Here is a 21150-nt window from a genome sequence, read left to right as displayed (position 1 = left end):
CCAAATCAATTTAAAGCCTCTCTCGGGGGAGCAATTTATTTGGCACATGCAAAGCAATAACAAATTGCCTGTATTCCTTCATTCTTCACATCCAGCTCAGTGAACACACGGAAATCCATTGGACAATGCTCTCTCTAAACACATGACTTCCCACATTTGCGGTCCTGGCCACTTGACGGGATATCTCGAATATCCCATCATGCATCGTGGTCTGGATATGAATCGTGATGTTTTTTTTGCCCAGACCTCAACGAGATGTCTCAGACAGCTTTGCCGTGTGAGTTAAATAATTACACGGTAAAATGCAAAGTGTTGTGTATTTAGTTTATGTATTTTGTAAAACATTTGAAACTGCTGTTGCGCAGAATTCTGCATCAGAAGGTTTCAAGTAGGTGTAATCTTTATGTTCAGATCATGCTTATTTTAACTTAACTTAATCTCATTTAAGAGCAAAATAGAAAGTCGATGAAGCTTTGTTTATTGTTCTCAGACAGACAAAAAGTGTGTCACATGAGGTAAGAAATTCTACATGCAAGTTTGGGTTTTTCACACCCACTTGAACACTTGGGCCAAACACAGGATACAGTCTATGCAATTTAAGTAGTCAAGTGGTCAAGTGCAAAGTGGGTATTTGGACAAAGTCTTAGTCTTTCTACAAAAATGCATATTACCTATACAAATCTGTGTGTATATATATATCATACTTAACCATCATACTTTTGAGGCAAAACATACAAATAGAAATTGCAAAATGTCTAGTTTAGTTTAGGGTTAACGAACATAATAAACGAAGTTGCTTGTCAGACAAGCAACCGTATTTTTTTTAATAATACCCAAAAGCCGCAACTCGCGACTAAGGATATTTTCACGCAATTTTCCAAAAAAGAAAGGTGCCCCAAAATCGCATATAATTTGCGGACTTGGCAACTGGGTTCACAACAGGCAGTCCATATATGGTAAGCCGGAAGCCAATGCGAAATGTTCATGGTTTCTTATCTGTTAACGGTTTACAGAGACAAATGCCACAAAAAGACTAGAACAGATGAGAATAAAGAGACTAAAACGAGAAAAGGATCAAAAAAGCTTTTCACCGCTGGAGGGAGCTGAAAGTTTCAAACCGCTCGAAAACTGTTTTTTTTGTTCTGAACTCTTCCACAAGGTGGCGCCAACGCCTTACATGATTTGTTTAGGGAGTTTGCCCCGTTATTATTTTTCATGTAAGCGTATTTAATTTATTCATATCATGAGATGTTAATATAACAGACTCGATAGTCTGTTATATTGACGGAACTTTTTCCAAACTTGAAGAAAGAATAACTCTTCCAATACAGTCTACGCAGTCCACCCCTCAGCAGAATGTGTGGATGTGGTCATTATTCTGTTCATCCCTCATGGGTGACGATTTAAAGCACAGACCGGGTCAGATTACGCTCAATAAGCCTGTTATGATATTTTAACTGGTGATTGAGGGGGTTGACGGCAGTTGTTATGGTAACAGATTAAGGTCAGAGATGTACTAAACCACAGTTGCTATGGAATTAATGCTGTCGAGATCGTGCGGATGCTGCGGGACGGAAAATACAGAAATAACTACTAAAACTTTTTTTCAATTAGAGCTTACATCTTTTTTGGGATATTTCACTTTGATGAGAGTGCGTTGAATGTTTCGAGTTTACATCAAGTTATTAAAACCGCGTTGCTGGGGTCCTACGGCCGGTGGTTTTACTTTAAAACTTCACACGCAGTAGTAAGTGAGGATGGATCCTGTAGTGAACACCCTGCACTGCAGTTTCGGCGTGATGTGCGAGCTGCGCCGGAGGATGCTGCAGTCCTGATGGGACATTTAAAAGGCAACATTCTGCGTTTGTTTTCAACCTAATAACAGATAACAGTGTGTTGACGACGAGCGAGCTGCACGAACGTGAAATCCTGCATCGATCATCTGCAGATTTGTCCCTTGCTCGATGATGCAGCTAGATTTCGTCTGCTCGGCTGCTTATGGAGAAGGGTAAACCACCAACGCTGGATTTATATGGATTTTATGTGTTTTTTCCAACTGCGTTTATTTTTCAATCTCTCTGATCGTGTAATATAAATATGGAGGGGGAGATTCCGGTCATATTAGAGCAGTTCATGAGCAGCCCTCTTGTCACTTGGGTAAGTTGCAATTTTTGTGTCTGTCACGAGCAGATTCTGCAGAACATAGAAAACGTTTTGTGTCAGAGAAGCTATTGTCTCTGGAAGATCAAGCTATCTTTGTTGTGACAGCTGACAAAGTCTTATAGACTGACAAAAAATGGATGTGAACAAATAGTGTGTGTGTGTGTGTACTTATTTATGCCTCATTGTGAGGACGATATAACCTGAAGGATAGTAAACATGAAATGTTTGACATTGTGGGGACAGGCCTGCAGTCTCCTAACTACATAATTAGACATAGTAAATGCAAAAGGCCTGCAAAGATGCAAACAGGTTTTCTTTTCGGGTTAAGATTGGGGTTAGGGGATGGAAGATATCGTTTGGTCAGTATAAAATAATAGAATACTATGGAAAGCCCAAACCTTTAACAGTGTGGGGAAACAAATATGTGTGTGTGTAGGTCAAAGACACAAAGGTATTGTCAAGAAGAAGAAAAAACTGCTGTCACTTCATGACGTGTCATTTTAATTTCTCATATATGCGTATGTGTATCTGTGTTCTACAGGTTAAGACATTTGGTCAGCTAGGTGACAAAGAGGGGAACATGCTCTCTGAATACACCGAGTTAGTGGATGGCATATTCTTGAACAAGGTCATGAATCAAATGTAAGTATCCAATTGCAAACAGTTATATAATTCAAGAATAGCAAGAATTGTGTTTGACTGTAGAGTAGTTGAGATTTTTATTAATCTCATCTTTTTTACGAGAACATTTTTTGGGATAAATTGGGGTTAGTAAATTATACATTTCTTTAAAAAGACATTATACTAAAAATGCAGCATACAGCACTAGAAAGACATTTATTATGTTACAAATGATTTCTATAAATGCTGTGTTTTTAAATGATTTCTTCCAAAAATATTAATTATTCAGTAATTTGTATATATATATATATATATATATATATATATATATATATATATATATATATATATATATTTATTTTTTATTTATTTTTTTTTTCTTAACATAAAATTTAGAAGAAATTACATATTATATATATATATATATATATATATATATATATATATATATATATATATATATATATATATATATATAAACATTTTTAAACTGTAATAACATTTCACAATATTACATTTTAATTTCTAATAATTAAAATAAAATCTTGGTGAAACTTGGTGAGTATACCAATCCCAAACTCTTTACTGGTATATACAGCAAAGTAAACATTTGTTGCACATTCAATTAGCTGTTGAGCCTAAATTAATGATCCAAAGCAATCTAATACTAGTTGAGTGCTTTGCTTAAGGGCATATTGTTGAAAGGCTTCTCTCAGTGACTTTTCAGTTCACAGGTTGTCTCTACATGTGATCAAGTTCGTGTGCCCTCATTCCAGACCCCATACTGTGAAGTTACCACCACCATTCGGTGTTGTTTGCATGTAATATCGAGCAGTGTTTTAGACAGCATGTGTTTCAGCTTTTAAATGACTCATTCCATGCAGGAGACCCAAAACACTGTATGCTTTGTCACGGTCATGAAGGAACACTTTGTAGTCAATCCGTCAGACTGTTTGGCTGAACAGAATTTGGATGGGTGCATATGGGTGGGTTGTTTTTGCCCCAAATTCTATTTCCATCTCAGACAAAAACGCACAGCTGTATTTAAATGTTAAAAACCCAACCATGTCTTTAGGTAGCATGCGTTTCATTTCCATTAAGGATAGTTAATGCCCAGAACGTGTATTTTCAAAAGCAAAATAATCTGTAAAGATGCTGAGGTAGTAAACCGTACAGTATCAAGCCGGCCACAGTAATCCCACAGATTCAGGGAGGCTGATGGATTAGAGCTCGATGGTGGCATGGACAGCATCCCAGACTGAAGTTTATCAAGGGACAGCAGCGTTTTAGGTCACTGTGTCAGGACTCGGACCTTGACCTGCTGAACTAGAAGAGTTAAAAGTCTCAAGACTTGACCTGGACTGAATTCTGCTGCTTTTGCCTCTGTCTGCGTCTGCCGTAGTGCTGGCTAGTTGAGGAATGAAGTCATGTGGAAAAAAAAGGGAATGAATGAAAGGATTGTGTTTTGTTGCTATTATTACTCATGCCCCTTAGTCCAGGTTAATGTACTAAACAGGTCTTCAGAAACAAGATGTCTCAGTTGCCTCTTACTGAGTTGATTTTATAATGCAGGAATAAGTTAATGCCTTTTTTTCACAGAAATCCTAAAGGGACTGTTCAAGCTTTAAACAAAGTGAACAATGATGTCTGCCAGAGAGCACAAAACCTGTCTGTTCTCATCTACCACATCAAATCATACTACCAGGTAAGGCACAGAGAAAAATAATAGTGAATTAAATACACAAAAAAAAAAAAAAAAAAAAAAAAAAAAATATATATATATATATATATATATATATATATATATATATATATATATATATATATATATATAAAATATGTATATGCTGGGCTATGATTAATCGCATCCAAAAACTACATTTATTATGTATATATTTACAAAGACACACACATACATTATATATTTTTCAAACATGTCCTTATATATATATATATATATATATATATATATATATATATATATATATATATATATATATATATATATATATATATATATATTATATTCACACACACACAAGCACATAACCCAAGTCTTTTTTTCAAGGACGTTTTTGCTGCATGAAAGTTCAATGTCAAGTTCCCTTTTTACAATACTGGATTTTGCATATTCCCAATCGGGGGCCGTCTGGGTGGAAGGACAGGATTTGAAGTCATACCCTAAAGTTCCTGCTACCCACCCCGCATCCTGCACATCTGTCCGTGTGGAAATAGCCTCGCCACCAGACCTACAAGCTCCCCTCAAAGAGGCTGGCCTAGATATCAGTGCGCCAAGCCAACATCTGTGTAATCAGTAGCTAGGAAACAGCATTTGCCCGGAGCAAAGCTGGAAAGTGACCCATTTTACATCCCACGAGACCTGTCTCTCATGGTGCCGGCTAAAGCGGTCAAACTAATGAAAGTACCCTAAAAAAACAGACCAGCCAAGTAATGCAATTATTTCCTGTTGCTTCATTTTCGGGTTTTAAATTGGTGGAAATTATGGCTTCGTAAAAAAGCTAATCTAAATCCAAAGCAAAGCTGAGAAAATAAATGCACATGCTTTTTTAATTTCATGTAAAATAGCGTGACAGAGTTGTCTCTGCTCAGCATCTTGAATCTTCGGAGCTGACTTTATCTTCCTTTGAGTTTTGTTAGCCTGAGGAGCGTTCGATCACTGATCTAGCTTGTTCAGCAAAACTCGAAATGATTCAGCCCAAGTAGAATCAGCATTAACAAATTCCCATATGGAAAAGTGACAGACAGAGTAAGCCTACCCATAACCTTGTCGATTTGTGTTAGCATAACCTCTATATTAAAAAGCCCTGAACATTCTGGAACGTCTGCCTTCCACAAGGAGGCATTATTAAATAATACTGTTTAATAATTAATTATACACAATGTCATGCTGATTTAAGCTGTAATGCTCTGTAATGAATGCTCTCAAATACTGTGGTTGTCTGGTTACGTGTTTTTTTTAAGAAAGACTAATAAATCTTTTAGTTAGTGCAGTGCAATCTAACTTCTTAAATTACATCTCCATTTGTCCTTTAATGTGTGTTTCTTTTTTCAGAAATTAATAAGATTGCAGTTGAAGGTGACCACAACATTCAAATACATTAAAGCACCACTTCAAAGTTTAATCATTTAAACCATCCCCCAAGTTTCCTGAACTCTTTGAGATGTCTCTGAACAATTACCCAAGTCCCTGGCCTGCCTGTTATTTACAGCTTAAAACGGTTGAATGCAAAGAAACCGATGGCAGCTGGGTCTGTTTTTGCTCTTTAATAAAACTCAGAGCTGCTGATTTTGGACAAGATTCTGCATCTCCTCTCTCTTATCTCCCGTTTCTGCATCCTATTTATTGTAGGAGACCCTGCATCAGCTGATTATGACGCCTCCTGCCAACGTTCTGCTGCTGGGCAGGAACCCGCTCTGTGGTACTCAGCTATTTTATTTTTTTTAACAGATTCTGAGAAAGAGCACAATAGATCCAGTCGCTTGAATATAATGAAGTGCACATGAACAATCCTTTACGAGCCCTTTCATGTTACTTTCTCTTTTAAAATACTTTTCTATCCTTCCCGATACTTGCCTTCATATCCCTCTGGGATGTTTGCGCTTAAAGTTTCAGGAGTTATTACACAATATCTTGATATCTACAGTGTCTTTCTTTAGAATAAATTGCATATCTAGAAGCATTTGGATTAAATGACGGCATGTTACTACTGGAAAGTCTGGAGTCAGTATGAATGTCACAGTTAAGACTATAATTAAGATATTATGTCCCCCTCCCAGCAAAAAATCTGTATATTAGAAATATTTCTGAAGGATCGTTTGACAGTGACGACTGGAGTAATGATGCTGAACATTCAGCTTTGCATCACAGGAATAAATAACTTTTTCTTATATACAAAACACTAATTTTAAATTCTAATAATATTTCACAATATTACAGTTTTTACTGTAAAACAGTTTTTATCTCGGAGCGAACCAGACGAATGCGAGCAAGCAGATTCAGAATCTTTTGCATTTGTAAAGCACTTGTTTTAACAAATGACACCTTTTTTTTTCTAGAGGAAGGTCTAGAAGAGATCAGGAAGTTGCTGCTACTGTTGCTTGGCTGTGCTGTGCAGGTAATATGCCACTGTGTGCACTTGACTGTTCATTGAACTTTTCATTTTTTAATTGTACTTTATCAAACTGTAGCAGTGCTGCTTCTAGCATGTATGCCTAAAACTGTCTGTTGCTGTTTTACAGTGTGAAAGAAAAGAGGAGTATATCGAGAAGATACAAAGTCTTGATTTTGACACAAAAGCAGCTATCGCAGCTCATATCCAAGAGGTACAGGAATAGACTACAACAGACATAATTGCTTGGCAAATGTGGCACATATGGCTGATTATCTGTGTAGTCATGTAGTAATTATATTTGATTGGGCTTCTCAGGGAGAACTGATTAAAATCATGTCTGCCCGAAACAAGCACCCTACAGACATAATGTGTGTCTTAATAACTTAACAAGATAATACATCAGAAATCCTTTTGTTTGCAGATTGTCAGCAGCATGTAACTTCTGTTATCTATTATGTACTTTCTTGCCGGGAGGTGTTGTGCATTCAGCAGTAGGTAGAAAATACCAAATGTTGTACAAAATGCTGATTGAGACATGTTTTTGCACTCCAGGTGACTCATTGTCAGGAGAACGTGTTTGATCTGCATTGGTTGGAGATGGAGGGCCTGTGTCCAGAGGAATGGGAAAATCTCTGCAGAAGTATAAGCACTAACCTCAAAATGCTAGTGGACCAGCGTGACCGGCAATTTGAGGTATCTTCAAAAGTCATACAGAAATGACAAAATCCATTCCCTTCCCCACTTTTCTAGATGAAACCTTTCAAAAAGGCCTATTGTGCTTGGCTGCAGTGTGAAGAAAAATAAATACGAGCATGAAATGATAAACTAATTGATTCTCTTGTCTGATCCCTCTCTCTCTTTCTCTGCCGGTAGGCCATCGTGGAGCTGATGCAGGGGAAACAGACAATAAAGTCTGTAGTGTTTGGTGATGACTCCTCCCTCACAGAGTCCGCCAGCAGCCGGCTCTCTTTATCCCAGCAGCATCTGGCACTAGAGCTGACGGACACTAAAGCCAAGATCAAACGCCTCAGACAGGAGCTGTGAGCAAATTCACACACACACTAAAATGACCTACACACGCACAGATATGACGTATGATACAACGTTTATATTGGTATATGACTGCATCATTTTATCAAGCAGAAAATCATGGTTCATGACTGTGACTTCCTGTTTTAATAGGAAATGTGTTGGGAAAGAAAACTGCCCTTATCAAGACATTTAATGGGGTCTATAACTGTTCACGATAGACAGCCACATCTGCATTCGTCAGCATTCTAAGCATTAATAATATTGAAAGCTTATAATAATGCTAAAGCTTAAAATGTTGTCAATAATATAGCTTATATTACTTTATGTCATTAATAATCCCATGCACTACATCAGATTTCAGATAAATTGTAATCTTACATTTTTTATTGATTAATCTACTTTATAATAAATAAAGCTTCACTGATTCATCTGTAATAGCTGGTTCTGTGGTTACAGTAAAATGTCTGTAGGAAACTTGTCCCAGATTAAATAGACCCTGGCACAGTGCAGGGTCTGTCCTTATTCTGCTGACCCACTTTGATCCTCTTAGTGTAATGCTACAGACAGTCAACCCCCCTCGTTTCCACCCATCCAGCCTTCTATCCATCAATTCTTTTTCCATCCATCCATCCATCCATCCATCCATCCATCCACAAACCCACTGTATTACTTACTATACTGCTCACACTGCTGCAATCTTGTTTTATGTCTTAACAAAACAATGCCGCTTTCTCAATATTTTAAAGTGAATGTGCGATGTTTCAGTAATTCATAAAGGAAGTAGACTTTTTCAAGTTTCATTTGGAGATAAAACATCTTTTGTAGTGATAATTCTAGGCATACTGAGCTATAAAAAATGATTTCGGAAATATTTTAGGTGTTTATATTAACTTTTTATTATACTAAATTTTAATACCAAATTTATTAAAGAGCACTATCAGAAAACAGTTTACCATGATTTTAAAATGTGTAGCATGAGATATTTTTTACTTTGCCGCTTAATGTCTGTATAATGTATGGGCCAGAGAAGTGCATGTGCACCATCTGTTTGGCAGTGGGGAATGTTCTTTTTTTAAGAACCAGTATCTATGAGAGCTATAATTCATAGAGAAAATGCAAATATATTTTCTATAATGCATTGTATGTAGCAGGTTCTGTTCATATTTAAGTCAAACATAGGAAAGCTGTGCCTGATGTTTGGCTTGTGTTTGCTTGTAGTAGTTTGTATTTGTGTACCCTCTTGCATTGGTTATATTTATATGTACTTACGCTTATATACACACATATGTAGGTGTGTGGTTTTGTACTTGCTCCTCTCTGGTTAAATGATTATATATTAATCCCTCATCTGTTTCCTGTGTTGCAACAGAGAGGAGAAAAGTGAACAGCTCTTAGACTGCAGGCAAGACCTAGAAAGTGTGGAGGCGGAGCTTAAAAGACTTCAACAAGAGGTACTAAAAAAAAGTATTTTAATATCTAAAGCTCCAGCAATGAACTTTCACTTTTGTCACAGTTTAAAATTTGCTACATGGTCATGGTTTTATGTTATAGACATGGCCACTTTCAAGTTAATGTATAAATTAATGTTATGTTTGTTTATAAATGGTTAAGGTTGTTATTTTAAAGTTCTATCCCATCTACTTTTGGGGGTCTGTGGCAGAATATGCAGCTGCTAACAGATGCACGAGCAGCCAGGATGTACCGTGATGAGCTGGATGCAATGAAAGAAAGAGCCATCAGAGCAGACAAGCTGGAGAGTGAAGTGGCTCGCTACCAAGATAAACTTCACAACATGAACTTTTATAAAGTCAAACTGGAGGTGTGTATAAAACAGTGTTTATGTGTGCATGTACAGTACCATTCAGAAGTTTGGGGTTGGTAAGATAAATTTTTCGAAAGTAGTAATTTCAAGTTATTGAAAGAAATCTTCACCTCATCAAGGCTGCCGTTGTCTGTGAAAACAGTGAAAACAGCAACCAAAAACTGTAAAAACAGCAATACTGTGAAATATTACAATTTAAAATAATGCTGTAAAAATAATGTAATTTATTCCTGTGATGGCAAAGCTGAATTTTCAGCCTTTACTAGCCACGAAGTAGAATTATTTGCAAAATCTGAAATTTTGCTGAATGTAAAGATCAATATAAAAAGTTTTGCTGATAAAATCTTAACTGTCCCGGGGTTTCTAGTGTATGTGCATGAGTGAGAAATCTAACCTAAACTTTTTTTGTTTTTGACAGGAGCTGAAGGAAGATAATCAGGTGTTGATGGAAAGTAAGGCCATGCTGGTGGAAGAGCTACACAGTCTCAAACCACGATCTGACAAACTGCACCATCTGGAGAAACACAACCTCCTACTAGAATCAAAACTTCATGAAATGGAGGAGGTGAAGAAGAAGCAATGATATCTGTGAAAAAGATCTGCTCCAAAATTACTATACACCATTTCTGTTATTGCCATTCCAAATTATTTTGTCTGTCTAATGTGTTTTAGGAAAGAACTGTGGACAGAAGGCGAATAGAGGAGCTGCTGGAAAGGAACGTCATACTGGAGCTCACTCAGAAAAGGAGTATGGAAGAATCACAACGTTTGGGCTGGGAGCTAGAACTTGCCAAGAACCCCCAACAGAATTCAGGTATTAATGAAAACATTAGCACTGCCAATTTGACAAGGCTTGTGGACCGCTATGCAATTAAAGACATTACTCCAAACCTTACTTTAAAACCAACATATTGCTATTACATAGAAGCATTCGATAGCTTGCAAAAAAAAGCTGTGAATAAATAAAAAAAAAACTGTAATCAAACTAAATGTTTATATGGTTCTAGAGCTGAAGTCTTTGGGACAGGAGGTAACTGAAAAGACCTGTAGTAGGTTGCTGAAACTGGAAAAAGAAAACCAGAGATTGTTGAAGGCCTTGGAGGCACTACAAGGAACTGGTCATGCATTGGATGTTGAGGAAAATGGGCAGATGGATGTAATAGACTGTAAGACTCACAAATCTACTCCAGCATTTGCCAATGTGCACAATCGCCAAATTATCACCCAGAAGACCAGCAATCATTCCCTTGACAAAGAACATTTGAAGAACAAAGAACATACATCCTTGGAAAATACTAATGGCAATCTTCAATGTCTTGAAGTAGAGCTCCATGAATTGGAGGCTGTAAACCAGAGTCCTCAATTAAATTTCAGCCACAATCAAGGACAAGTGGACATGGAAAACCAAGGTCTAGTGCATGAGAATGGACATTTGGAGCAAGATAGGAGTTGTCTTGAGAAGGAGAATCGGAGATTGCGGCAGCAAGTGAAGATTCAGGAGGCCTCACTGGATAGTAGCAACCTGAAGTTGGTGGTTCTTGAGAAGGAGAACCGTACCCTGGTTAAAAAGGCTAACTATCTTAATGAATGCTGTGCTAAGAACAAAGAGCTTGAGAAGGAAAACCAAGAGCTGATTCAACAGGCTGGAATGGACAAGAGGATGTTGATGACATTAAGAGAGGTTACCACTTCAGCAAAGGCTTTGTAGCTTTTTACACTTTCTCAGTGGTCTCTTATTTTTCTCAAATGTACTGTTTTCCGCTCCAGGAGCTGCTGGACCAGAGGTTAAAACTGCAACAGAAAGAATCTGATTTTGAGAAATTGACTTATGAACTAGAGAGGATGAGGTTAAACCAGGAGACACGAATGGCAGATCACGAGGCTATAGACCAGAGGTATGCAGACTTATATATTCAGCGAAGCCCAAGGTGATGCTTTTAAATGTCAGATTCCTTAGAAATGTCGAATGACCACCTTTGTCTTTGTCTCCGTCACTCTCTCTCCCATTTCCAGTCAGTGTAAGCATTTGGAGTCAGAGCTGGAATCTTCTCTAATGAAATCCCTAAAGATTAAGAAAGAGAGAATGACTGCCCTCGAGGCCCGTTTGCAAGAATCGGCCAAGATAAACCAGCAATTGCGACAGGATCTTAAAACTGTGAGTTGAAGTCAAGTCCAAAGCAATAAAATGTATTTGGTAGTCCTACTTGAATTGGGAAAGAACAAAGCAAACTCATGTTTAGCTAACATATTTGAAAACAAAAAGCAAAAAAGCCAAGCCATGGCTTTTTTCATTTTCATTCAATAAAGAATCCCTTTATTGAATTCTTCATATATATGATTTTTTTTTTGCAGGTCAAACAGAACTATGAGGCATTGCTTCAGAGGGATGAGGAGGAAAACGCAGGACAGTGTTCTCCACCAGAGAGGAAATGGCACAGGGAGAGTCAGGAGGCCACATGGGCATTGCTTAAGCTCAAGGATCGACTCATTGAGGTGGAGAGAAATGTGAGATATACATTTTTATCAGTACATGTACGTTTAGGAATTAAACCCACAGCAATGGTGTTGAAAGCGTCATCATGTCATAGTTGAGCGACAGAAATTGGACTTATATGGCCCTTGTTTTTCTTATGCAGAATGCAACTTTGCAGGCTGAGAAACAGTCATTGCAAACACAACTGCAGACATTGCAGGTGCAGTCAGATGGGTTACAGGCGCAAATAATTGCATTACAGCAGCAGACGGCTTCTTTGCAGGAAAGCAACACAGCACTGCAGACACACAATGCACAACTGCAGGTAAGTCACATGAAATCAGAAGCTTTTGCCTTAATTGCCTTAAGAAATTGACTTACTGTAGGTTCTTTAGTTCACCCAAAACTTAAAATTCTGTCTTACTCACCAATACTCAAGTAGTTCCAAACCTGTATGAATTTCTTTGTTCTGCCAAATACAATACGTTGTACTCGATGGGGGAAATACTCAATGATGTAAATGACTCAGTAAATTATGAATTTTAATTTTTGGCTGAACTATTCCTTTAATGCTGCATATGTTTATTTACAAAAATACAGTAGAAGACAAATATTGTGAAATATATAACTGTTTCCTATTGTAATTTATTCTAAAATGCAAGTTATTCTTGTGCATTTTCAGCTGCTATTATTCCAATCTTTAGTGTTATTTGATCTCTCAGAGACAACAAAAATTATTATTATTATAAATGTTGAAAACATCTGCGTTCTTCAGTATTAAATTGAAATTTTTAGAAAGTTAAAAAGAACAGTGTTTATTTGAAAAATGAATCTTTTGTAACATTTTAAATGTCACTTTTTGATCAGTTTCATGCTGCGTTATATAAAAGTATTTATTGCTTTCCTTCTAATGAATTCTCATTTTCTCTTAGGTAGAGAAGTCCACTGTAACTTCCCAGAATTCCTCTCTGATGGCCCATAACGCACAGCTACAGCGGGAACGGCAGAGTTTGGAGGCTGAGAGGGAGGGCGCGATGCGGGAGAGAGAAGATCTGCGCACCGTTAATGAACTTCTTCTCCGGGACCACGAGAGGCTGAGCGTCCTGCATGAGAGACAGGCAGCAGAGCTGGAGGTGCTCTCTCACAGGTACTCCACGATGGAGAACAGTCACCGAACCCTGGAGATAGAGCACCGATCACTGGAGGACAGGTTAGTACAAACACCGTAAGATTTGTTTTTACAAGATGATGATTCTTCTGTTCTGAGTAGGGATATAATCCCACATAAAATAACTAAATACATTTATTCTGGCTTCTTTGCCGCATTAAAAATTCAAAACAAAACTTGTGTTATGTATATGTGCTGCTGTAGACAAGCACTATTAAACCATAACGCTGTTAATGTCTGCCTGATTCCAGGTATAACACACTACTTCAGCAGCGTGCTCAGCTGGAGGGGCTAGAGAAAGCTCTCAGAGAAGAACAGCAGAAGATGCAGAATGAGATATGCACAAGCAGAAGCACAACAGCAGAGTGCCAAAGACTCAGAGATGAGAAAGACTGGTCAGTGTTGTGTGCATTCAGATATACTTGATTTATTACTTTGTGTACAGTACAGAAAACAGTAGAGAAAATGGCTGTCACACTAAGAGTAATGGGACTCAATTATGTTTCAACTTCATATGATCACGACCTGCAGAGGATATTTTTTACTCTAAAATCCTATCGCATTAGACAAAACATTTTTGACTTTGCTTACACAGGTTATAACAATTTCTCTCCTAAAAATTCGTTTTTTTTTTAATTTTGTATTTTTGGGATTTTTCTCACATTGTTACACTGGTGTTACCAGTACAAAATGACCAAACTACAAAAAACACATTTTTTATTACACTATATTATGATGAAATATTATATATATCTTATTAATATTATTATATCTTATTAACTTGTTTTCTTTCAGTAACCACAGTTTTACTTTTTGGAACTGAATGATTGTAGGCCTTACTGATATGAATGTGGATATCCATTTTTGAGTGAACATTACCAGAGTTAGCCACAAATATTGTTTGTTTGTTTTTTCACGCAAAGAAAAGGCTTATGACCAATCAATTCCAAAAAAAGAATCATAAAGGGTGTCAGGACAGAAAAGGACCCAGGAGCGGATGAGACAGTGATTTTTTTATTTACTGAAATAGGCGCTCGCCCAATAAAAAAAAAAAAAAAAACTAAATAGTTCTCAGGCAAAATGCAAACAGTTCCCAAGAGCTCAGTCTGTAGCTCCAAAAATAACACTCAGTTCTGTCAGTAAGCGCTAGGAGAGATGAGAGGCAACAAATCCAAAGGCAGGAGAATAGTCGAGCAGAAGGGGGGGCAATGAGGTGCAGACAGGGCAAAAACAGAGTTAAAAAAAGGCAAGGTTCAGATCCAGAAAGACAATCTAAGGTGAGCATACACTGTGGGCAAAACACAGGTTACACCAACTGGGCAGAGAAAAGCTCAATTTCTAGAGGCTGGGACGATGCAAAGATAAGATTGCCAATTCACAGAACACACTGAAGAAGAACTCAGAAAACCACCAGAAAGAAATAGGGAGAGTAATAATTGGACAGGGGAATAAAGGTGTAACAGACAAGTAGCCGCACTAGATCTATTGAAGAGAAAACCAGAAAAAGTAAATAAATAATAATAAAAAGCAACTAACAAGAATAAAATAGTAGAACCTATTTTATTCATTTTATTCCTCCTAGGCTTAATCAAACCTACCAGAAGCTGTTAGCAGAGAATGAGGAGCTTCAGGTTGAACACAAGAGCATAAAGAGCCAACTGAACTCCTGCAAACTGGAGCAGACACAGCTGGAGTCAGAGCTGTCCAAAGTCAAGGAGCAGAACCAGCAGCTGGAAATCACCATCATTAAACTGACCAACCAGTGTGAGGTACGTAGCAGTTCACTCAATCAGAGCAGAATAATCTTGCAAGATTTTACTTCCATCTTTTACAAACCATGCTGGTTTATCCTGGTTTGTGCTGGTGGAAACTGGACAAAATCTTGCCATCTAAACTAGCATTTAAAAATAAATAAATAAATACTGTATGATGAATTACTTTCTTTTGTGCTTCTGTTCAGTTGCTGACCCAGCTGAAGGCAAACTTGGAGGAAGAGAACCGACACTTGCTGGACCAGATCCAGAGTCTGATGCTGCAGAACCGAACCCTGCTAGATCAGACCATGGAGAGCAAGGACCTATTCCATGTGGAGCAGAGACAGTATATGTAAGAGACATTTGATTTGTTTATACAGCACAGAAATCATTTAAAGACAGCTTATTAATATTTTGAAAAACCCAAGGCTCTCACATATGGTTAGTATTGCATAATTAGGATAACCCAAAAAATAAATTAGTAAATGTAAGACGAAACAATTTCCATATCTTTACTTGTTGACATAAAAGTCTATGCACCTAGACTATGGTATTTTAGCACAAATTTATCTGCTGCTTGGTTTAGGGCAATCAAATTACATAGGAAGGTTCTTCGACATTCCCTTATCCTCGAAAACCATAAACAAAACTATGTCAGGTCAAAAACATAACCCAGACGACAGTAAATATGGGTTGACTTACAGATAAACAGTGGTGTGTGCTTACTACTTTTTTTATTTGTGCAGCGAATTAACAAGAGCATGAACTTTTTTAGAGCTTGACATTTTTTTTATATTTTTTTTATATTAAGTACCATAAAGAAAGCCCTTAGCTAGTGAACGGGGGTTTCAAGATGACTACAAATGAGACAAAAATAAGCATTAAAATACGCTAAAAGAACTTAAATTCAGGTTTAATATTTTTTTTTGCCTTTGAAGTATGTATAGTTAACTAAAACTAAAACCATAAAAAAATATGTTACATAAAATAATAATTTCATTGGGTAGAAGATCCACGTAATAATATGTGTAAAAAGTAAAACGCAATAAACTGGAAAATTCTTGTGGACAGTGAAGGTCCAAAGTCATCAAAAATATTGAAAACTCTTGATGGCACATTATGACATTAAAACACTAGACTAACTGTTTTTTTGACAGGGACAAACTGAATGAACTCAGAAGGCAGAAGGAAAAGCTGGAAGAGAAAATCATGGATCAGTACAAGTTCTATGACCCATCACCTCCACGCAGGTACCACCTTGTGATGTGAAGCTTTTTGCATTAAAAAAAAAAAGTTTCTATTTATCACAATTTTTGTCTTCAAACCATTAATCAATGTAGACGGGGCAACTGGATTACCCTGAAGATGAGGAAGCTGATGAAGACGAGGAATCGTGATCAGGAGCATGTTCGTTCCTCAGCTTCCCAGCTCTGCTCCGAGTCATGCGAGGGTCTGGATGACCTGCGCTGCAACGACAACGGCTCCTTTGTGGGTTCCCAGGGCTCTGAGGAATCTGCTTCCAACTCTCTTAATGGTGACACCGTGTCTCCTAAGAGGAGCAGCAGTGAGTATAACCTCAGTTACACGAAACTGTCACAGTCCAGCCATTCCAGCCAAGAACATCTAGAAACAAGCCACTCAGTCAGCAAAACCTTCATCCCAACGTCCCGAGGTCAGGAGAAGAACAGAACCATTTGTGGCAGAAGACTGACATGGGGTAGCCAACCTCTGCTGATTACAAAGGTCCTGAAATTCTGCCCTAAGCAAACCTGCCACAAAAAACTTAAAGAGGAGCTCAGTTCCTCTAAATAAACAGTTATTTGAGATATGTTTCCCTGTTTTATGTGAAGTCCTTTTCCACGCAATATTTGGCAACACTTTGTTTGAAGGTGTCTTTGTTACACGTGTTACATCTACTTACTATTATTATAAAAATACATTATGCATAATTACAGGCAAGTAACCTTAAGCCAAACACTAATCCCAATGTTATAGTAAGTACATATAGTTCATTAATATTACTCAGGATTTAAATTTATAATTACACTATAACAAAGTCACCTCAAACAAGTGTAACAAACAATTCTTATGTTTTAAAGGGGTCATATCATGAGGAATCAAATATTAACATTAATTATTACACAATATTAAATATACACAAATATTAATAATAAATAAGATAACAGAGCACTATGAAAATATGCTGTACTTTTATTTTCTGAACAATGCAAGCCAATTGGATTTAAAAGGAAAAAAAAACAATAAAGACAAAAAAAATCGCATTTAGTTTTTATGAAATGGCCTATTTAAAACATGAAATACATGTCTCATTAAATTGTAGAATTTAAGAACAAAACATCTTAAAATTCGTAGTAGGCAGCAAAAAAGATGAGTAATGTATGTGTCTGTTGTTGTTTTGTGATTTGTCATGTTCTTTCCTTTAAAAGAATTTCCTTCTTTTACTACGACAACGTTCACAAACATTTTTACTGTCATGTTTTTCCTCCCTCGTCTTCATGTTTTCCATTGTGGTGATCAAGTCAGCACCATGAAAATGTTTCATATTAAGCGTAACAAACCAAAGGATAAAGACAAAGTCAAGTCTCTCTTCCGCCGATCTCTGTGTAAGACCTCACATCCTGCCCTTCCTGTAACAGCTGTGCCTTCACTTTCATTGCATGATAAGATTAATAATCGTCAGGCATTAGAGTTTAAATATGAACAAAACAGTTATTTTCATTTAAATCAATGCATTTTGTTTTAAAAAAGTGATAATGTGAGATAAATGCCTCCAGACAAATGCTGCCTCGGCTTTCAGCCCCATAAACCTCATCTCATGTCATCTTCATCTCTTGTCATGTTCCATCTCAGCCATGAATGACCTGCTGCAGTCAGAGGGATGTTTGGATGAGGACTCTGGGAAGCAGGAATATCAGCCAGAAGAGCAAATAATGCAGCACACAATTGCCATTTCAAAAAAACACTCTAAATCGTCATCATTTCACCTATACTCTTCCATAGACAATCATACAATAATCTCTAATCAAGGTAATAAGCCAAAATGCATGTTAACACATTATGCAGTTTATCTGTCCTATCAACACCAAAAATCAGCATAATAAAAAAAAACATGCTAGTAACTGCATAGCAACACCATGGCAACCATCCAATGCACTATAGAAACCATTTCAAACACCTTAGCTTCTGCAAAGAAACATTTTAACAACCCAGCAACCTATAGCAACTATAAAGCAATATACTGTAGGATAAAAACCACTCAGAGCAACACCACAGCATAGCAACACCTTGGCAACCCAGAACACAATAACAATAGGCCAAGAAACACTAATGTTATATTCCAAATGGCACACTATACCCTATGCATTTGCGTACTATGTACTTACACATTCAACCTTGTAGGGCATAAAATAATGCACAGAGATGTGAAAAGTACCCTAGCAACATCCTAAAAGCCACTCACCTTAACAACCGCAAAGAAACATTCTGCCAACCAATAACTTTGTATTGCGGCCACAACTTTCGCACGGGCAAGCACCATTTCACCGCTTTGGTGCTTTGCTGCCATGCAGAGTAAAAGTCTTAATAGTAATTATCCACCTTTGAAACATCGGAAGTAATTGGAACACAGTGTGTATCTAGAGTATCTAATTGCCTGTTTACACATTTTTCATTTAAGGTAAAGATTTTCAAGGAGGAACAATTCCACCAAGGCTTGCAAATGGCACTGAAGGCCAGGATCATGGTAAGAATTTGTTGGCAGACTACACTTTCAGAGGAACGCATGATGCTGGTGAATTTCACTACCAAAATAAAATATTCCTGATAATTTACTCCAAGATATTCATGTCTTTCTTTCTTCAGTTGCAAAGAAATACAATTTTTCAGGGAAAACATTACAGGAATTTTCTCAGTATAGTGGACTATAATTGGGACCAGCAGGATAAAGGTCTAAATTGCAGCTTCAAAGGGCTTGATCCCAGGCGAGGAATAAAGGTTTTTGAAAAGAAAACTTTAATTTGGACATTTAACCCATTGGCCACCATTTAAGTTCACTATATAAAAAAAACAAAAGTTTCTTTTTTCGACTGAAGAAAGAAAGACATGGGGGTGGGTAAATTATCAGAATGGAACACCTCCTTTACACCTCTGCTTGACATTTTCACCAGGCCTGAATGGCAAATCGAGTCGTGCTCCAAGCGCGAGCAGCGGCGAGTTCAGCATAAGCCTGGAGAACGAGGCCTGGTCCAGTGATAGCAGCCCCCTTCCAGATCCACCCTCGTCCAGTCGGCAGCGTTTCGGCGACTCTCCTTCCCCGGCCCGACCCAACCGTGATGATCTCAGACAGGGCTACAGCTGCTCAGGGAGTGGAGTACGCAGAACCAGCAGTGGGAGATCCGCTGGGGAACGTTCAGCCCAAAAGCTGGACAAAGCAAGCATTGGACTGTATAAAACACAGAGTGTGCAAAGTACAGAGTGTGAGTCTAAACCTGCTCTTGAGACTCAGGGGAAATCCTCCTCCGTATCGGGGTGTTTAAACTGCTTCGCCACGCCGATGCGAAGCCCTAAACCAGGCCAGGCTCTGTCCACTCTGCCCCGGGCCAGCTGCGTCATCTCAACGTCGGAGGGCAACAGTCGACGTGCCAGCGTGCATAGCACCATGTCAGTGAAGTCAACCGGATCGGTGTCAAGTAAGAACGGTGCTGAACCTCAGCCTGACTCCAGCGAAGAGGTGTCAAAAGAAAGCCCTGTCCTTGAAGAGGAAGACAACAAACCGGAAGAGCTTTTTAATTCAGCGTTCACCATTGATTCGGTTTTTACAAACACAATTTTCAGTGAGTGAATTAAAAATGATACCAGTTTTAAAAGGTCTTTGCTGAAATCATATAAATGCAAATTTATTCTTATTCTAATCACGTGAAAGGCAACTATGCACTATGATTGTGTCATCTCTGAGGTGAATTCAGGCATAATCAGACAGGAAGCCAAGAAACAATCCTTGTCCTTGAACAGTCCTTAACTACGGTCCTTAATTTGTCTTGGTTGGCACATGTACTTTTTCCCCTATCTCTCCATAATTTGCCTATTTTTTTGTTTGCATTTTAACTATGTGGTAACTGATCCCATGTTTGTTTTTTATTACATGCATGAAGGTTAAATCTAAAAAAATTAAAAAAGATGAAAATTATATACAAGTTCCCCTCTGAGCATGTAGCATCAAAACTGATGTGGTTTATTTGTTCTGACTACTGTATATTACAGTAATTTTCCTTGTTTGCAGTATAGAAGAGCAGTATTTTTAGCTGAAATGCACCTTGTGTTTGTTAAAAACCAACGGAAATCTGTGTATCTTGCTTAAGTTTCATGTTTTCCTTCTAACGTATTAAAAATCTGCTAGTTTGTTTGTTGTGCTGATTTGTGCTTTGGTTTCCTATTGTAAGCAGGTTTAAAATATATTTTAAAAGACTGTGATTTTTGATTAATAATAAAGCCTCAATAATAGACAATGTGGTTTCAGATGACTGGTGTCTCAGTATGTTGCAGTATTTATCCATTGTAACGACAGGACGTTTTCTGATATATTTTTATTGATGTATTTTTCTGGGATTATACACTTGGCATTTTTACACACATACAACTGATGGCGTCCCGGGTTAGGCTTTTATATAAAATAAAATACAAAAACAACACAAGAAACGTGTGCAAGTGATATGTATATACAGATATAAGATATTAATTTAAAATAATATAAATCCACTTTTTCCACCACTAAACGCAAACAGCTGCGATTGGTTCCTCCTGACAAGTGTTGAGAAAAGTAACTGGCACCACGTGTTTTGGTACCATTCGAGACATTCATATTTGCAGACATTTTCAAACAACTTGAAAAAATATTTTTCATAAATTAACAGAAAGAATGAGGCAAAACGCACATAATAAAGTACGCTTACACAGACAAGAACTTT

At 37.5% G+C, this 21150-nt stretch overlaps 1 protein-coding gene across 4 annotated transcripts; it reads left to right on the top strand.

Annotated features, from left to right (window-relative positions):
- The first annotated feature begins 1402 nt into the window (after positions 1–1402).
- ccdc88aa (coiled-coil domain containing 88Aa) lies at positions 1403–20691 on the top strand. Of its 4 annotated transcripts, XM_043242945.1 has the most exons (27): positions 1403–2157; positions 2705–2805; positions 4384–4489; positions 6155–6224; positions 6862–6920; positions 7045–7128; positions 7470–7610; positions 7791–7957; positions 9319–9400; positions 9610–9768; positions 10190–10336; positions 10444–10585; positions 10779–11452; positions 11539–11666; positions 11785–11926; positions 12124–12276; positions 12408–12569; positions 13177–13454; positions 13664–13807; positions 14995–15181; positions 15373–15518; positions 16324–16416; positions 16507–16730; positions 17707–17790; positions 18038–18214; positions 18864–18929; positions 19354–20691. In XM_043242945.1, exons 1-27 carry the CDS (start codon positions 2098–2100, stop codon positions 20025–20027), a joined length of 4650 nt encoding a protein of 1549 aa, XP_043098880.1. In that variant the 5' UTR covers positions 1403–2097; the 3' UTR covers positions 20028–20691. The 4 variants fall into 4 exon arrangements, with proteins under 4 accessions (XP_043098880.1, XP_043098881.1, XP_043098882.1 ...); XM_043242946.1 differs by lacking the exon at positions 17707–17790; XM_043242947.1 differs by lacking the exon at positions 18038–18214.
- The last annotated feature ends 459 nt before the right edge of the window (positions 20692–21150 follow it).

This window comes from Puntigrus tetrazona, chromosome 6, assembly GCF_018831695.1.
Source record: "Puntigrus tetrazona isolate hp1 chromosome 6, ASM1883169v1, whole genome shotgun sequence".
Lineage (NCBI taxonomy): Eukaryota > Metazoa > Chordata > Actinopteri > Cypriniformes > Cyprinidae > Puntigrus > Puntigrus tetrazona.
This window is presented reverse-complemented; position numbering and strand designations above follow the sequence as displayed.

Excerpts from the sequence above, each read along its gene's own strand:
- ccdc88aa (XM_043242945.1), top strand. The coding sequence starts at position 2,098 with ATGGAGGGGGAGATTCCGGTCATATTAGAGCAGTTCATGAGCAGCCCT. Across the intron at positions 11,927-12,123 it reads TGCGACAGGATCTTAAAACT|GTCAAACAGAACTATGAGGC; the intron begins GTGAGTTGAAGT and ends TTTTTTTTGCAG. Across the intron at positions 18,930-19,353 it reads CACTGAAGGCCAGGATCATG|GCCTGAATGGCAAATCGAGT; the intron begins GTAAGAATTTGT and ends CATTTTCACCAG.